Source organism: Pichia membranifaciens (assembly GCF_001661235.1).
Source record: "Pichia membranifaciens NRRL Y-2026 unplaced genomic scaffold PICMEscaffold_5, whole genome shotgun sequence".
Taxonomy (NCBI): domain Eukaryota; kingdom Fungi; phylum Ascomycota; class Pichiomycetes; order Pichiales; family Pichiaceae; genus Pichia; species Pichia membranifaciens.
The window spans coordinates 781668-799008 of record NW_017566986.1 but is presented as its reverse complement, the minus strand read 5'-3'; the positions used below and the strand labels follow the sequence as shown (position 1 = coordinate 799008).

Genomic DNA, 17341 nt, shown 5'->3' with positions numbered 1-17341 from the left:
AAGATTTCGATTGCTAGTGATAATGTCTATCTCAATTGTAAACAGTAGAAGATGACCAGATGTTCAACCATGCCATTAACGGTATTGCCAGGCTCAGTTCGTTGGACAGCCAGAGCTTATTGGACGGTGCACTATGAAAGGCTCTTTGGAACCCGACAGACTGGTGGGGGTCTACTCCACAAGACTGGATGAGAAGCTAGAAGATATGCTAGATGAGTTTGACAACTTCGACTATACTCACAAACCGCTTCTAACTCAAGCTGAATTTGAAGAAGAGTTTCTTGTTATCATTGAGAAGCTTTTCAGAAGGAGAAATAAATATCAGATGGTCTCGTCAATATTTGAGAAGATAATATCCAAGTCACTCAATGATCAGCACAAGTTTTTATGTTTGATTGATTTTATGGTCAACATTTCCAGGTATGATCCAGCCAACTTCAAGAATCTTCCAAATGACATTGTCGCTAATGTGGCCCATACTCCGATTTTTGCCAAAACACAAGAGCTTATCTATAATATGGGAAGAATGAACTATCAGTTCAAGAAATTTTCCAAGCAAGCCGCCAAAGAGAGCAAAAGTGACGCTAAGGATGAGACCATAGCAGTGTTGCCACAGCAGAACACTGTTCCACATGCCTTGGACACAAATGATGAATCTGGCAGTGATTCTGCTGACGAACCCGCAAACCGGATCATGGATGTTTCCCTTGCTGAGTTGACTAAAAAAATTATGAGCAAGACTAAAACTGCCACCAAAAAAATGAACGAGAAGAAATCTGGTCTTGCCCAGAAGGAAGAGTTGAACGGAAACGAGGATGACATGTTAGATGCTTCGCATTTGGAAGCAAGTGATTCTTCGGACTATACTCGGCCACATTCAAGGGAGAATGATTTGAATCAAGCAGATGATTACTCTTCCGATGAAAATGATGAGCCTTCTTCACTACATACCATCCGAGAAAGAGGAAACAAGTTCTCTTCGAAGTCCAAGTTAGAAACTTTGGTGGAGTCAGATTCTTCCGACTACTACACAGGCGAAGAATCCTTTGATGAGAATGAAGCTTTGGTTGACGATAAGAACGTTGACACAATGACCGTTAGAAGGGTTCGGAGCCATAAATTGCTAGTCCCAAAAGGTAAACATGTTAGCGCAAAGGGGGAAGAAACAGACAATAAGAGGGCTGCTGGCAGCAACGAAGTTGAAGACGAGGATTTTGACGTTACAATGAATAACTCGACGTCAATTATGGAACATCTTATGGATTACAAAGATTCCACAAATGATGCGCAGCGTGTACGAATCACCAAATCCAGGAAAGGTATACTAGTATCTCGAATATCCAAGGGTAATGAACTAATGAGACCCGACAAACCAAAAAGTAGGTCAGCCGCCGTCTCATTTGGATTAACCAAGCGGCAGAAGTTAGGAGAATACGGAAACCAAGTTCACTTCCAGAAAAAAACACTCAAAAATTTCAAGCAAATTTCTCCAGTCAAAAGAAAAGCTTTCATGGTGTTAGAGAAAGACTTAGATTTTTTGTATTCTGGGTTAGAGCGTCTTAAGCCGTCATGCAGTGCAACTCTGCAAAAGGAAGCAATTAAAGGATTTAGCTACAAGCCTGCTCAGTACTCTTTATTCAAAGATCTTAGAGAAGAGGTTTCTGGTGTTGACTCTGAGGTTGCAGAATTTGCTGACAGTCTCTTGAATGCCTTTGTCAGTCAACTTGCCAAACGATGCGGGGGTAATGATATCGATGAATCGCAATTTGTGCATCCTTTTGAATATAATTACATAATGGAGAAGTTCGAAGAATTGAAACAGAAGTCGGTCAAATTACCTCCAATTATCTTTCATAAAAGGTTTGATTCATTGTTCGATTACGAAGGCAATGTAAATAGTGACATCAAGACGCTTAAGATTCACAACACTAAAGTTAAAGGTCTTATGAGGTTGACTGTATTTGAGACAGAAGACCAATATTACCAAGTTTTCAAGAAAATTGTTCCTCGAGACAAAATTGGTTCTAGGATCAAATTTTTGAACAACTTAATAACAGACGGCAAATCATTATTCTGTTTTGATTTGGTGGATACCGTGCAGTATATGATGAATGATCCAAGATATATTGTAGACAGTGAGGAAGAAGAAGAGAAACTGATTGCACAACAGAAAGCAGCAGCAGAAGGAGCTAAAAAAATGAGGATAAATTTTATCAAATCGAGTTCGAAGCATATTGAGACTGACAAGGAAAGCACGGAAACTGTAATTGTTGAGAACAATGACTTGAATGGTGATATGTCTGAGGTTGTTCCGGCCAAGGTAAGGTCACCAAACGCAAATGACCAGGCCTATGAGAGAGCTACGATTGACAGCGGTGATCATGGGGCAAAATGTGAAATACAAGATAATATGAATGATAAACTTATCGAAAGGAATATTGATCAAGAACAAGATTCACTCAATAAAGACGCCCCTGAAATAGAGAGAAAAACTGGTGAACATGAAGGCAAAAGTTTGCCACAATCTCCTCTTTCAAAAAAAAAGGAGACGCAGACTGAAGGTTTCTCAGGGAACTTCGAAAAGCAAGAAGGTTTTGTGGAAGCGTTGGAGGATAAATCAGAGAAATTGGTACAGAATTCTGCGTCAGGATCTTCGGAGAAGTCTGAAGAGGCGATAGAAAAGAAGGTTGCAGTAGAAGATGAAAAGTCGGAAAAGATATCTCAAACCGCAGAAGAGCTCAGTAAACCAACGTATGGTGGCCTAGTAGAAAAGACGAGTAATGACTCAACAAATTTTGCGTTCGGTGAACCTCTGACACAGTTAGAGTTGGAGCAAAAGTTGAGAGAAAAACGTGCACAGATTCATTTATCGGATAAACCAACAGAAGAAAGTCTAAATGATGATCGTTCTACTGCGTACTCCTCATCGAAAGGATTAAGCATTTCGACAAGAGCAATCAAAAAGGTACTCTCCACAAAGGAATGTTTTGAACTGCTTGCAGTTTTACTTTTTCCAAGACTAAAAATTGATCCTACTTATGAAGGAATTCCATTATCTAGCTTGCGGGCTATAGGATCTGCTTATGATCCTTTTAGGCCATATCTATTGTCGTTGTTTCTTTCTGATGTGTTTGAATTCTTGAGACTGCCAAGGTATTTCAAAGTCGACGCAATGATGTTTGAATTACAGTTGCAGGATTTATTAAAAAGTGCAAATCCAGGTTCAAAAATGAAAGCCGTTGCATTCCATGGCTAGAACCCCATTTTATGTATCATATGTATATTAGTAATTAACCGAAGTGGTTTAATAAATAGTCAGGTTTTGTGTGTATATAAATTGACAATTAAAAAGATTAAATGAAAAAGAAATGTAAAAAAATGAACATAAATGAAAGTCTAATTCTATAGGGCAAAAAATACATAGCACCAAACATTCAAATTGAGAAAGAGAGCAAGAATAATAATAATACAAAGAACTAGTGTGCCAACACGTTTTCATTCGCCAGAATCCGCCTAACCTCACCAATGAGTTTGTCAAAACTTTTTGATGAACCCTTCTCGTGTGTAAATGTCATTCTGGATTCATTTTCTTTAGAAGGTGTAATAACACATAAGAACTTGCAATGTTTGATGTTGAGGTTATTGTTTTTTGCAAGCTCTCCTCTCAGCATTCTATGTTTTGAGTCAATGAATAAATTACCCACACCATAGTGTTTCCATCCTACCAGCAGTGATTTCATAGCATCGAAGGCATCATCAGCGGTCAAAACTGTAACCATAGACTGTGGTTGAGATAACTGATTCCCTGAAAAAAGGGACTTGAAAGTTTTACCGAATGAACTCTTCCTTTCGGTGTCAGGCTGAAAATGTGATAGCTTGGAAAAGAAAGAATTTTTTCGTTGATTGTCTGTTGTTCCCTTTTGTTGATTTAAATTTGCATCTCTTGCACCTAAAGGTTGGCGCTGCTTTTCAACCTTCAAAGGTTTTGAGTTTGGCTCTTTAGTTTCGAAAACTTCAGTTGGTTTGTTGACTGATGCTACAAGAGGAACATTCAAAGCCTCTTTCAGTTCTGACTCGTCAAATTCTTGTTTCGACCTGCGTATAGCGTCCTCAAAGATTTCAAAGGTGTCATTTTTGTTTGCAGTACGATTTTTTTTCTCTTTAATAGGAGAGCCTGGAATTTCAGGTAGCTTTGGACCCTTTTGCTTTGTATTCTCAGAATCAGTCGCAAATGAATCTTCAGTCTTAGGCGGTAATGGCGAGATCGAATCGTACACCGATGATCCTAGAGTAGCATCTGCACCTGTCTTGGTATTGCTGCCTTGTGCTGTACTTGATAATGGTAAAACTGCCGGTGAAATGTTGTTTTGCGTACCAGAGTTATCGCCATGCTGATCAACAAAAATCAAATCATTGTCCAAAGCAGTTGATATACTTGCCGATCTAGGTTTAGCGCCAATGTTTTCGGTCCTTAATCCAGCCTGTGAACTTTCTTCATCGGCTTCATTTAAGGTGTTCATGCTTTTATTATGATGGGAAGTATCAAACTGTGAATCCCGATCTTGAATAGCAAATTCTGGATCGGAAACTAGCAAACTCAGTCTAGAAATTCTATCTTTCTTTGTTTGCTCGTGAGTCTTGGTAATTTCGTCATCTAGCTCTTTGAGATAAAAGCTTAATCGTTTAGATGAAGCCTTGGTGGAGTACATCGAAAGAGTACTATAACGGCTAGATTTCAACTTGGTATGATTAGGCTGCTGATATGTGAAATTATTTGCCGAGTCATTTTTTTTGAGAACTGTCCCACTAGATAAGCCAAGCTCATCATTAAATGTATTGTTAACAAGCTCTGATCCTTTGCGATGTACTGATGTTTTCTTCAGGCGTTCGAGTTCTTCTTGTTCCTTTTTGAGTTGCTCTTCACGTTTTTTGATTTCAGCAAGAGCTTTGGCTTCTGCTTCTGCCTCTTCTTGCAGTTGAAGTAACTGAGCTGCGTGCTGTGAAGTTCTCTTCTGGTAAGTTTCGAAAGCTTTAAATCTTGGGTCTAATCGGGAGACTGGTCTTGGTGGTGCAGTGAGGTTATTAGCCCCTGTATGTATATCGGAAGCAGTACGACGCTCAAAATCGCCCAACTCAGAAGCATTTAGAAGCTTTGAAATCCTCTGAATTGGGTTACTTGAGTTTCTGTTCTTTGGCGCATTACCACCCGTACTTGATCTCTTGGCTGAGGACTTTTTGCTGGATTTGCTTTCATATCTAGAATGCCTTTTACTAGTGGGTGAGCCTGTAGATAGACGTGCAGAGTTACGTTTATCTCCAAATACAATTGCATTGAGAGTAGCCATTGAATCAGAGTTTCCAATCTTAGTGTTGGCCTTACTCTCATCGCCAAACAGGACATCACACAGAGCAGCAAAATCAGAAGAGGCTCTCTTACCATAATTATCAGCAGACGTCTTACTCTTCTCATACTCAGCCATTACTGCATAAGTAGACAAGACCTTTGAAGTGACAGAATTTCTCTTCATCCGAGTTTTTGTATTGCTTGTTGCAAGCATTTTTTTCAAACTGGATGCTTCAGAAGGAACTCTAGATCTTCTTTTGGTAGGTGTAACATCAGTGACTATTAGTGATTGGCGTCTATGTACCTTATCATCATTGAATGATTTGACCGGAGTTTGAGTATTTGGGTTATTTGGTGAATTTTCTTTCTGATGGCTGAGAGCACGTTGATGAGAAGCGGCAGAAGGTGTTGTTAAATTTGCGACCGAAAATTCAGTAGTCTGGAGAGAATCTCTTGATCTTGACACCCTATTGTTTTTCTGGAAAGATATAGGACGTCTATTAGGGGTAGATGCAGTTATCAACAGGCTCTTTCTCTTTGTTCCATTGGAGTTGTTTGATGAAGATGAAGATGAAGTTGAGGCGGAGATGGGGTCAGTAACTTTCGAAATTACCGAAGAGCTACGCACTAGATCATTTCCCTTGCTAATTCTATTGGAGTTTGCATGATCATGTCTGTATCTCAGTAGTAAAGTATAGAATGTTTTCTCTGAATTGGCAACTGGCGAAAGTAGGGCCTCAACGATCGATTCGCTTGAGCGGCCGTGCCATAATATAACCAAGTTTTCCAATATGCGCTTATCTATCTGTTGTCTTGATTTTACAGGACTAACAGCACTCTCTGGAGATGGTAGTTGAATAAATGCATCATCTTTTTCACAGTCATAATATCTTTTCACAAAAGGATGTTTCAATATATCCCTCGTTTTGATTCTGGCTTCAGGGTTAACTGTGAGCATGTGGTGAATCAAGTCCACAGCTTCTGGGGATAAATCCTCAACAATTTCATACTCGCCAACTTGGACTTTCAGAAGCAAATCCCTTATGTTATCATCATCAAATGGCAATCTTCCGGTCAGCAACGCAAATAAGATTACACCGCAGGACCAGACATCAGATTCAGCACCATGGTAATGCAAGCCGCTCACAATCTCAGGAGCAGCGTAATGAGGAGAACCACATGACGTCTCTAATAGTCTGCCGCTTTCCAATGCTGCCATACCAAAGTCTGCTATTTTCACATTCAGGTCTTTGTCGAGGAGGATATTTTCAGGCTTGAGATCTCTATGGCAGATGCCCAAGCTATGACAATAAGCTGCACCTAGTATGATCTGTCTGAAGAATTCAACGGCTGTTTTTTCGGGTAGGGGGCCGCTATCGACAAGCAGGTCGAAAAGCTCGCCACCTTCGACGTACTCTAGCACAAGATACAAGGCCTTTTCTGTTTCCCAGACGTCGTACAATCTTAAAACGTTGTTGTGGTTGAGCAATTTCATGATTATGATCTCTCTCTCAATACCGTAGCTCAATCCGGCAGAGTCGCAGTCTTGTTCCTCGTTGTCCTGCGACTGGTCGTGTGTGAGAGCAGCCTTGGAGACAATTTTCACAGCAGCCTTCTGGTTGTTCTCGACATTGGTGGCCAAAAAGACTCTGCCTGTAGCACCCTTTCCTAGTGTTTTTCCCAGTTTCCATGGCCCAATTTTCACCGGCGTTCTCTTCTTCGGGAAGATGCCACTTGTCTGGTGGGAGTTTGCGCTTGTCGACACAAAAGACGAGGCGTACGAGGGTTGCCTGGAGTGTGGAGTCATATTCTGAATTAAAGCGGGAGATGGTTAGTAAACAAAGCTCTTAGATGGTATGCTACTGACGACTTAGATTGATACTTACTTCTCTCTCAGTGTTTGATCGTTAACAGCTAATGTTTGATAGAAGCGCACGAAGTAGTTAAAGTAAAGCGAGTGGATGACTTTTTTTGTAGAATAAACAAAGTGTAAAAGAATGTAAATGAGTTGGATGCTGTGCCTTGCTTATTATAAAAAAAAAGTCTGTACTTCTTCAAGTGTTTTTTCTAGATGTCAAAATAAAATTCAGCTTCCTGATTAGTTAGGACTAGTCACAATTCTATGTAGAGGTGTCTTTCTTTTCTTTTCTGCGTTATCTCTGGAGAGGGTGTTTCTAATGAAGGAAGTAAGGTATTGGAATAGGACAGCCAAGCCTATGAAAGACTAGTAGGGAAGAGACCACACCAAGATTTGATAGAACCCAACCCAAGACACGATGGAGCACCCGCTGCCAACACGACGTGTACGCCGCTGTGCACAGTTGTAATAATAGGCTTTACGGGTAGCCAGAGGTAGCAAGCGCCAGCCAGACACGCTTTGTCCGTCACCAGCCCCTGTGGCCAGCGGTTTGTCAACACCGGGTCCGCGCTCTGCCTATTGTGAAACAAAACGCGTTTTTCTCCGAAACGAAAAAGGGCATCAAGAACGCGTTTCAGCTCAGCCGCCCGGTGCACGGATGTAAAAAAATGCTGGACGTCGATCGGCTCAAAAATCGAAGAAAGACGTCCTCCCATGGCGGTATGGACAGTGGGTGTGCTAACAGTAATACGCAATACATTTCGGGATGTACTTAGTTATACAACGGCTGGGATAGTCTCCAAACGGAGCGGGATGGTTCCGTGTTGAGAGGGTTAAATATACAATTTGGGAAGAACCCACAAGCTGACGCTGGGGTGCAGCTAAGACTGCTGCTCAAGTCGGGCGTGCGGAGCCAGGGTTTCGGTTGGGGTCGCTGTATGTGCTTCTGCTCGGTCACCGGCCCCGGCGACGCATGTGGCGCTCAACAGCTACCTCCGACTTGCTCTCTGTGGGCCTCGATAACGTCACCCTCGTCCATGTCCAAGCTCTCTGGTGTGTCTTCCGGCTCAACTCTCTGGCCCTCGTAGAGAAACCGCAAGCTGTTTGGCTGGCGTCCCTGTCTCTTGCAGAAGGCTTCCATGAGTCTTTTCAATTGCGTGACCTTCTTGATTTTGAAGTAGACCTCAGAGTTACCGTCGGTGACCTTCAAGTTGATGTGGGTGCTGTCGGCTGGCTCTGGCTTTGGTTCGTCGGACATTGTGTGATCCTGATGTATCCTCTCGACGGGCGTTTGCTTGCTGGGCGGCTGTGTGAAGGGGGAGAAGACGACTGAGCTTATCAGAAGCAGGCCCGAGTCATGAGAAGGCCGTATGCCGAAAACAACAAACACGAGGGCGAGATGAAACTGAGCGATCTAGGAGTGAATGAGCTTCAAATTTACCGTTCCGGGACAGCTCCGGTGCACAGATGTGGGCGCGGAGCAGGGTCTGGGATTCTCTTCGGATAACCTATATTCAACCATATGTATCTATCTACAGGCATGTCGGGTTGCTTTATATTGGGAGAACCACATCGGCAGAGTCCTTTATGTCCAGCTCGATGTAGACGATACTGGCAATTGTGCACGCGGCGCCCACGAGAGAGCCCATGATGATGTCAAAGTAGCCGTGCTTGAAGTCGTAGATCCGACTGGTGACAACGTCCAGCGCAAGGAGCATCGGCGTGAAGCAGAAGAGTCCGACCAGCCCGTTTTTGCTTCTCCGGCCGTAGGTGACATAGAGCCACATTGAGAGAAAAATCATCCCGCACATCGACATGGAGGAATGGCCCGAGGGGCACGATTTGTAGCCGTCGTTCAGAATGAACTCTCCGTACGGAGCCGTGCAGATCTGCTCATCGTAGAGAAGCTCCTTCGCTTTGGCAGCACCGACTGTCGGCTTGCAACGTGCCAGGAAGTCGGGTCTCAATTTGGCGAGTCTTTTTTTCAAAAACGTAGTCACAAATGACGTGAGTGCAACGGCAAAGGAAAAGCATGACGTAGCCTTGTAAAACCTATGGAACTTCCCGCTTATTCTATCCAGTAGAATTAGCACTGACATCAGCACGAACGGGCCAATGATGCACAGAAGAAACAAGATGCTTTCCGGATACTTTTCAACTTCCACAAACGGGTACGAGATGTTGATGTCGGTCAACGAGAAGGGCCGTTTAGCGGGAGTTGCCAGTTTCTCCATGTACGCCGAAAGAACCAGTAGAAAGATTGTTGTCCCCCACAACAGCAAGTTCTCCTTTGCACGTTCTTGAAACTGCATCATGAGGTCATTCAGTGGCATGATAAACTCCTGAAGAAGCAACGGCTAATCTTCGTGTGAACAACAAACAGCCTCCAGCTTATTATTACTGACCTTCAAAGTACCCTCCACAAAAAGCTCAGACCCAGCTCGAAAACGGTTAGCACGCACAAACCGCGGGAGCCTCACTCGTTACATAACTGGTTCGTTTCATCGAATATTACACGTTTATTCATCGCACTACCACTAGGCATAGGCTACGTAAGGCTGTCTTGTTCTCAAATCAACGTATCCCAGAATTTGTCAAATCTGGAAACATTGACATCTTCGTCGGCGTCTTCCCAGACCTCTTCATCGATCCTCCTGGCATCCGAATCCAAATCTACCTCCTCTGTCGGGATTAGCCATGGTTCCCTCCTGTAGTATGTAAGCTGGGCGACGATCCAAAACACTACTGTCATAATCAATGAGACGTAGTTCGCAAAAAAATCATTAACGTCGAAATTGAAAAAGACCTTGTACCCTTGTATAAAAACAATCAGGACAAGGAAGAATTCCGTGATCCATGCTACCACGGGCCCAAAATTGGCCTTAAACGGTAGCGTATCACGGGAAATGCTTCTTGACTGCAGAATTTTCATAAACCTCAAATGGGCTCCTGTAATGAAGCACCAGCAGATCAAACCTGCTAGGGCTGAAATATTCATTAGCCAGTTGAAAACCACCACACCGCTGTTGGAGACGTTCAAAAACGCCAAGGCGCCAAAAACAGCAGTGAAAAGTACGCCATAAATAGGCACACCATGCTTGTTAGTTCTAGCGAAGATCATAGGTGCCGTTGACCCAGCCATGGAATATAAGACTCTGGAACCAACATACACGTTACTATTGGCTGCCGATGTGAGCGTGATTAGAATGACAGCATTGAAAATGTGTCGTAAAACAGGAGTACCGGAATTAGTGATAGCAATCAAAAATGGAGAAGATGAGATGAAACTAGCGGACGAAGATAAAGCAGGATCATCATATGGCACTAGCATTCCAATGAAAAACAACGTTAAAATGTAGAAAAGCAGAATTCTCACAATGACCTTGTTGATGGCCTTTGGAACAGTCTTTCTCGGATTGGCAGATTCGCCGGCAGAGATACCGGTAAGCTCAATTCCTTGATAAGTAAATGCTGCATTGATCAAAGAGGAAACCCAACCAAGAAACCTGTCTGTGTTTGTATTTGAGACAAGTCCTGCACCTGCACCCCAAGGACCCGGGTGTCTCCAATATCTGAAACCGACAGGTCCTGTAACGCCTGCGCCACATACCATACAAAGGGCGTAGATAATGAAACCTACAATGGCCACAACTTTCACAAACGCAATCCAAAATTCTATTTCACCATAATATCTTACCGGGACAAAGTTGGCAGCAGTTATCGTCACAAAGAATATTAAGATCCATCCCCATACAGGGACTCTATCAGTCCAGTACATGATACACTGTGAAACGGAAAAGATCTCAATTGCAAATGTGATCCCCCACTGGAACCAGTAACACCAGTTACTGCTGAATCCAATTGCCTTGGAAAGATATCTGGTATTGAATGTACAGAAAGAACCGGCAACTGGTGTGTGCGTAGCCATCTCGCCTAAAGACTGCGTGACTGAATACGCCAAAGCACCAAAAAAAAGGTAAGCAATGAGAGTATTAACTGGGCCCGACATTTTTAGTGGTGCCGAAGTACCAATGAATAAACCAGTACCGATTGTGCCCCCTAACGCTATCATTGAAACGTGACGCGATTTTAACCCACGCTTGACCTCAGTTTCCAACACATCACCATGCAAATCCTCATCATGCTCAAACGTATTCTGATATTTTTTATCAAATGCACTTGTCCAAGGAGATGACTTCTCATCAATATAGCTCACATCAGTATCGGCCTCATTTTCAAAATGGCTTCCACTTGAAGCTTCGACAGCTAAAGAATTTTTAAAGCGGTTCAGTTTTCGTATAAATGTCATTTTTTAAATAATATATTGAAACGGCGGTTTTTTGCTCTGTTTGTCCACTTTTTGTTTAAGAAGCAACAGAGACTAAGAGTAAGATTAGAGCTGGTAGGAAACATACACGATTATAACTACAGAAAGGCTATCTGGTATTTTTTCTCCTATTTCTTGGGGAGAAAAGATCACTCTAAATGCTCATATCTATAAGGAAACACATAACTGAACAGTTGCCTTTAAGGAGAGTACCTAAAAGTAGCCGGAGAACACAAAATGTGTCAAAACCGGTGTCAAAAAAGAAAAGAAAAAAAACAATGTGCCATAATAAATTTCAGTCAATAAAAATCATCTACTCGCCTCGCCGTGGAGAATGCCCCTCCGCGTCAGCGAGTTTGGCATTTCGGCTTGCGGATTTAATTTTCCGTGGTTGTCCTTTAATGTACTTGTATAGCGAGATGCTTCCTATAGGACCTACTATGGTAGTCGGAGGGGAGTTATCCAGCGAATTTGCTGCCGCCTTAGCTAGCAGGTAACCAAACTGTAGAATGATAAAGTCACACAATTAAGGTAAATTGATGGGTCGCAAAGTTGCCACCGGTAATTACAACGATAGCCCCTGCAGCCAGGGGTTATCAACGGTTTTCGAAGGTTACAGTAGCAAGCATTCTTTTATCTATTGTTACCTGGTGTACTCTTGAAAATTGCCAGTGCCTAGTGGAGATAACAAATGTAGCGGGTAAAGCAGGTGATGAAAAGGTGTTAGTTGAAGTTAGCGGTCAAAATTGCAGACTTCAGTGAGACTTGTCTTGAGGAAACGGGTTTCACGACGTTGCAGTAGTCCACTAACGTTTGTTACAAGGTATTCCTTGACGTTAGTGGACAGCATGCTGTTGATGCAACTTTTGCCTTTGGGAGTTCATGCCGTGCTGCAGTTTTCCAAAGATGTTAACGGAAGGTGACGGCGATGATGCCGTTTCCTAATTATTTTTTTTTTGATTTAATTATTTAATTTTCCATATCCGATGTCAAAATTTCCAAGATTCCAGCCGCATGTATACATTCATGTATACACTTCCGAGCCTCTCGATTGCAAAGTGACAGATCCAACTGTTGATTTCTGCAGACATAGAATAGCCTAAGTTTGGTTTTGTAGCATGGTATCGGCTGCAAATGGTTTCCAAGGTAGCGTGTCCAACAGTTAATTTTACACAGGATACATGAATTATCGGATTAGTTATAAATATACACACACTAGCACGTATGAAGTAAATGCAAAATAGTTAAGAACAAAGAAACGAAAGGTATTAAAAGTAAAGTCTATAAATGAGGTGGATTGTAATTTGTATTTTTTCTCTATTTGGAGCGTTCAGAGCAAAACGTCCCAAAATCTGTCGTATAGCGATTTCTTTTCGTTCTCCTCTTCGTCTTCCCATACTTCGTCATCGACGTTTCTAGCTTCGGAATCTAGGTCGACTTCATCTGTAGGAATAAGCCAAGGGTCATGTCTGTAGTATGTCAATTGAGCGACTATCCAAAACACAACAGTCATGATTAAGGAAATGTAGCTAGCAAAGAAGTCGTTGGCGGTAAAATTGAAAAAGGCTGCGTAACCTTGGATGAATACGATCAAAACAAGGAAAAACTCAGTTATCCAAGTGATAATAGGCCCGAAGTTTGCCTTAAAAGGCAAGGTATCACGAGATATATTTCTTGACTTCAAGATTGTCATGAATCTCAAGTGTGCAGCCGTGATGAAACACCAGGAGATCAATCCTGCCAATGCAGATATGTTCATCAACCAGTTAAAAACAGTCTTACCACTGTTGGAAACGTTCAAGAAAGCTAGGAGACCAAAGAGAGAGGTAGTGATGACTCCGACATAAGGAACACCGTGGCGATTGGTGAGGGCAAAGAATTTTGGTGCTGTTGTTCCGGCCATGGAATAAAGGACACGAGAACCAATATAAACGTTGGAATTACCTGCGGATATGATTGTAGCAAGCATGACGGCGTTGAAGATGTGTCTCAAAACAGGGGTACCGGAGTTGGTGATTGAGATCAAGAATGGAGATGAGGAAATAAAGTTCGTTGTGGAAGCCAATGCTGGGTCATTGTAAGGAACAAGCAATCCGACAAAAAACAAAGTCAAAATGTAGAAAAGAAGAATTCTGACAATGACTTTGTTGATGGCCTTGGGAACAGTCTTTCTAGGGTTAGCGGACTCACCGGCAGAGATACCAGTCAACTCGACACCTTGGTAGGTAAATGCTGCATTGATCAAAGAGGAGACCCAACCGAGGAATCTGTCTGTATTTTTGTTCTTGACCAAGCCTGCACCTGCACCCCAAGGACCAGGGTGTCTCCAGTATCTGAAGCCCACCGGGCCGGTAACACCTGCACCGCAGACCATACATAAAGCGTAGATGAGGAAACCGACGATGGCAATGACCTTGATGAAGGCAATCCAGAACTCGACCTCACCGTAGTAACGGACTGGAACGAAGTTGGCTCCTGTGAGGACAAAGTAAAAAATCAAGATCCATGCCCAGGTTGGCACTGCCAGGGTCCAGTACTCGATGATCTGTCCGACGGCGAAAAGTTCGATGGCAAAGGTGATGGCCCAAGAAAACCAGTAACACCAATTGGTGGCGAACCCAATGGCCTTGGACAAGTATTTGGTGTTGAAGGTACAGAAAGAACCTGCGACGGGGGTGTGGGTGGCCATTTCACCCAAGGACTGGGTGACGGAATAGGCTAGTGCACCGAAAAAGAGGTAAGCAATAAGGGTGTTGACCGGGCCGGACAATTGGAGCGGAGTGGCGGTACCGACAAACAAACCGGTACCGATGGTACCACCGAGAGCAATCATGGAGACATGACGCTGCTTCAACCCACGCTTGACCTTTGTCTCGTGCACGTATCCTTCGATGTCGTCCTGGGAGTTGATATCGTCGATGTCGTAGGCACTCTTCTTTTCCGAAAGCTTTTCGATGGATCTGTTTGACTTGGCGGCTGCAATCTCGTTGTTGGAGCTGATCATGTATAGCTCTGCACCCGGGTCGGCGGTGCCCATTTCTGTGTCATGGCTGAAGGGCGAGCTGTTGCCGATGGAGCGAACATCCTCGTGGACGTCTGCTTGTTTCTTGAATTTCGACAGAACGTCAAACTTCATGCTGTTTGTGTGGGTAGGCGTGTGTGTCGAAAGCGGAGATAGAGGCACAGACAGGACAGAACAGGACAGAGAAGGAGAACGGATCAACGTACGCCAGAGAAGAAAGATGAAAGCGGATGAAGCAGGACAGCGGATGATCCGAGCAGTGCAAAATGGTTTTATACAGCAGCCGTGGTGCTACACAATAATGACAAATTTTCAGATATGGGGCCGGACGTGAAAAGAAGGAGTGAAAAGTGAGGGAAACAGGCAGCGTCACAGGGCAGCCAAGCGGCGGCTTCCGCCGAGCTGCCGCTGCAGGTGCTGCAGCGGTGCCCAAAGCAGCAATTCGGCACGCATTAGCGCTCTTCCCGGGCGGGCAGAGCTGTGCGATAAGCCCCAAACCGAGGGCATTGCTTTGTTTGGTGACTCAGCCCGTCACGGGCGAAAACGAAGGCATTGTGGACCGTGCCACCATTGCGTTGCTGGCGCCTCCCAGCACCACTGCTACTGACACTACTGCCGTTGCTGCTACTACTGGTGCCACTGTGTTGGGATTACAAAGATTGGGGCAGACGACGACAGAAAAAGCGTGTGGAAAAAAAAAAGAAAAAAAAAATTAGCGTGACACCTTGACGTGATGGCTTCCTGCTGCCAAATTGGTGACAGCGAGAAAATTTTTTCTTTCCGTGCAGGACGTCTCTTTTTGACACATTGGCCTGTCCTAGCGGTAGAATAGCAGGGCAAGGCAGGGCAGATGAGCCGGGAGTCGCTATCTCTTATCTCTGCCGCAGGCTCTGTCTTATCTGTTGCTGGCTACAGCAAGCGCATTGCCTACGGCAGAGAGACCGTGGAGATGCGGTTGGCGACATCTTGTGCCAGGCTGGCACGCTGTAGCGTCCAAGAGCCCCGGAAAGAGACCACCCGTCCGCTAAAGTTTTGTGCAAGCCAAATCTTGACGTTAGCGGACGGGTAGCAGCGGCCGCTGCGGCCGTGGCCGTGACGGCTGCAGGTGCCTGCAGGCGCTGACCCGTGGCCACTGGCATTGCAAGGAACGCCGCGAGAACGCCGCTAAGAGCAGGGGCAACCGAGACCGGGGGCTCGCGGGGCACTCGCGCGCGACAGCGGCGGTGTTGCGTTTGCGCAATGGATCTGGCGAAAAGATGGTGAAGACACAGATCGGGGGGGAAAGACGCCACCGGGAAGACAGCGGGGTCGACACGAGACGGGCGGACACAAGCAGACGATGCAGGCTTGGAGCCGAGTGGTGAGACGCTTTTCGACGTGCAGGCGTGTACAGCAGCAGCAGCAGCAGCAGCAGCCGGCGACGGAGAAGCTCGACGTGCAGAAGATCGCCAAACACTTCGACGTGTCGTACGCACGGAGCTCGGGCGCCGGCGGCCAGCACGTAAACACGACCGACACCAAGGCCGTGGTGCGGCTGCCCGCCGCGCGCTGGTACGCCGCCCGGGGGCGCTGGATCCCCGGCACCGTCTTCGACACGCTGATGGCGAACACGCGGGACCCGACGGCGCCGCAGCAGAAGCGGTTTCCCTTCTTCTCGCCGTCCGGGGACGTGGTGATCTCCAGCAGCACGACACGGTACCGGGATAAGAACCTCGCCGAGTGTTTCCGCAAGTTCGTGGACGCGGTGGCGGCGTGCGGACAGCCCCGGCCGGCGGCGTCGGCGGCGACGCAGGAGCGCTGGGCCCAGCGCCGGCGGGCAGACAACGAGGCCCGCGTGCGGGACAAGAAGCGCCAGGGCGACAAGAAGAGCAGTCGCAGGAAGCCCAGCATGGGCGATTACTGAGGTATGTAGAGAAGTAGATAGCAACAAGACCCCTACCGCGCCGCGTTCCACAGGTCCTGGAGCCCCAGCACGCTCGTCGCCACCCCGCAGGCGCCCACCACGCCGTCGCCGAGCCCGAGCTTGCAGTACAGGTTGAGCGCAATCACCATGTCCAACGCGTTCTTCACCGCGTCCCGCAGAACCGTGTCTGCCGACAGCGCCGCCGGCGCCGCCGTTGCACCCGCAGACGCCGGCTTCGTCTGCCCCGGCTCCCGCGGACCCTTGGCCCACCGTCTCGCAGCCAGCACCTGTGCCTGCCGCCCGTTCTTCACCAATCCGCCGGCGAGCGCCAGACACCACGCCGCGGAGGCGTACTCGCCCGCGTGCTGCACCACGCCGAGCCGCCCCGCCCGCTCGTTCACCCCCCGCCCGCCGAGCACGCCGAGCAGCTTGAGCCACTGCACCACGTCCAGCGAGAAAAAGAGCACAAGCCCGGCCTGCTTCACCGCCTCCGCCGTCCGCAACACCGGGTCCGCCAACTCGTCCGACACACACGCCGAGAAGGCGTTGAGGTGTGCCAACGGTTTCAGCGCCCGCAAAGGCTTTCTTGCCAGCGTGAATTGCGTCTGCAGCTCCGGGAGGAGCCGGACCCACTCGGGCGACAGCGAAAGCGCCCGCCGAAACACAACGCTGCGCACAAGACGCACAAGGTACTGCAGGAGCCGCAACACCTTCTCCCGGGCGTCCGCCTGCGTCGCAAACTTGAGAAGCTGTCTGTATAGAGGGTGCTGCACGAGCACTTGCAACGACGACATGTTCTGTGTGCACTTGGTGCCCGCCAACACCTCTCTCCGGCCCGACCCGCTGACACACTCCGGCCCGACCCAACGGCGCCCGGGCCCGTCTTT

General features: G+C 46.2%; 7 protein-coding genes across 7 annotated transcripts; 1 reads left to right on the top strand and 6 right to left on the bottom strand.

Annotated features, from left to right (window-relative positions):
• Nucleotides 1-79: 79 nt before the first annotated feature.
• On the top strand, nucleotides 80-3339 carry PICMEDRAFT_17708 (hypothetical protein). Its single transcript, XM_019161705.1, has one exon. The coding sequence runs from the start codon at nucleotides 134-136 to the stop codon at nucleotides 3254-3256; it is 3123 nt and encodes a 1040-aa protein (XP_019016331.1). The 5' UTR covers nucleotides 80-133; the 3' UTR covers nucleotides 3257-3339.
• Nucleotides 3303-7386, bottom strand: PICMEDRAFT_17707 (hypothetical protein). The gene is made up of 2 exons (XM_019161704.1): nucleotides 7231-7386; nucleotides 3303-7154 (listed from the first exon to the last, which is right to left on the bottom strand). Exon 2 carries the CDS (start codon nucleotides 7149-7151, stop codon nucleotides 3477-3479), a length of 3675 nt encoding a protein of 1224 aa, XP_019016330.1. The 5' UTR covers nucleotides 7152-7154; nucleotides 7231-7386; the 3' UTR covers nucleotides 3303-3476.
• A 798-nt stretch (nucleotides 7387-8184) lies between these two features.
• PICMEDRAFT_60010 (hypothetical protein) lies at nucleotides 8185-8460 on the bottom strand (the record flags this gene model as incomplete). The annotated part of the gene is made up of 1 exon (XM_019163408.1): nucleotides 8185-8460. One exon carries the CDS (start codon nucleotides 8458-8460, stop codon nucleotides 8185-8187), a length of 276 nt encoding a protein of 91 aa, XP_019016329.1.
• A 358-nt stretch (nucleotides 8461-8818) lies between these two features.
• PICMEDRAFT_27855 (hypothetical protein) lies at nucleotides 8819-9475 on the bottom strand (the record flags this gene model as incomplete). Its single annotated transcript, XM_019162519.1, has 1 exon — nucleotides 8819-9475. A coding segment is annotated over one exon (657 nt), but the record flags the coding sequence as incomplete, so codon positions are not given.
• A 296-nt stretch (nucleotides 9476-9771) lies between these two features.
• On the bottom strand, nucleotides 9772-11511 carry PICMEDRAFT_12948 (hypothetical protein; the record flags this gene model as incomplete). The annotated part of the gene is made up of 1 exon (XM_019159990.1): nucleotides 9772-11511. The coding sequence occupies one exon, from the start codon at nucleotides 11509-11511 to the stop codon at nucleotides 9772-9774; it is 1740 nt and encodes a 579-aa protein (XP_019016327.1).
• Nucleotides 11512-12677: 1166 nt separating this feature from the next.
• Nucleotides 12678-14935, bottom strand: PICMEDRAFT_17703 (hypothetical protein). The gene has a single exon (XM_019161703.1). The coding sequence runs from the start codon at nucleotides 14663-14665 to the stop codon at nucleotides 12860-12862; it is 1806 nt and encodes a 601-aa protein (XP_019016326.1). The 5' UTR covers nucleotides 14666-14935; the 3' UTR covers nucleotides 12678-12859.
• A 1551-nt stretch (nucleotides 14936-16486) lies between these two features.
• PICMEDRAFT_36155 (hypothetical protein) lies at nucleotides 16487-17248 on the bottom strand (the record flags this gene model as incomplete). The annotated part of the gene is made up of 1 exon (XM_019162989.1): nucleotides 16487-17248. One exon carries the CDS (start codon nucleotides 17246-17248, stop codon nucleotides 16487-16489), a length of 762 nt encoding a protein of 253 aa, XP_019016325.1.
• Between the last annotated feature and the right edge of the window lie 93 nt (nucleotides 17249-17341).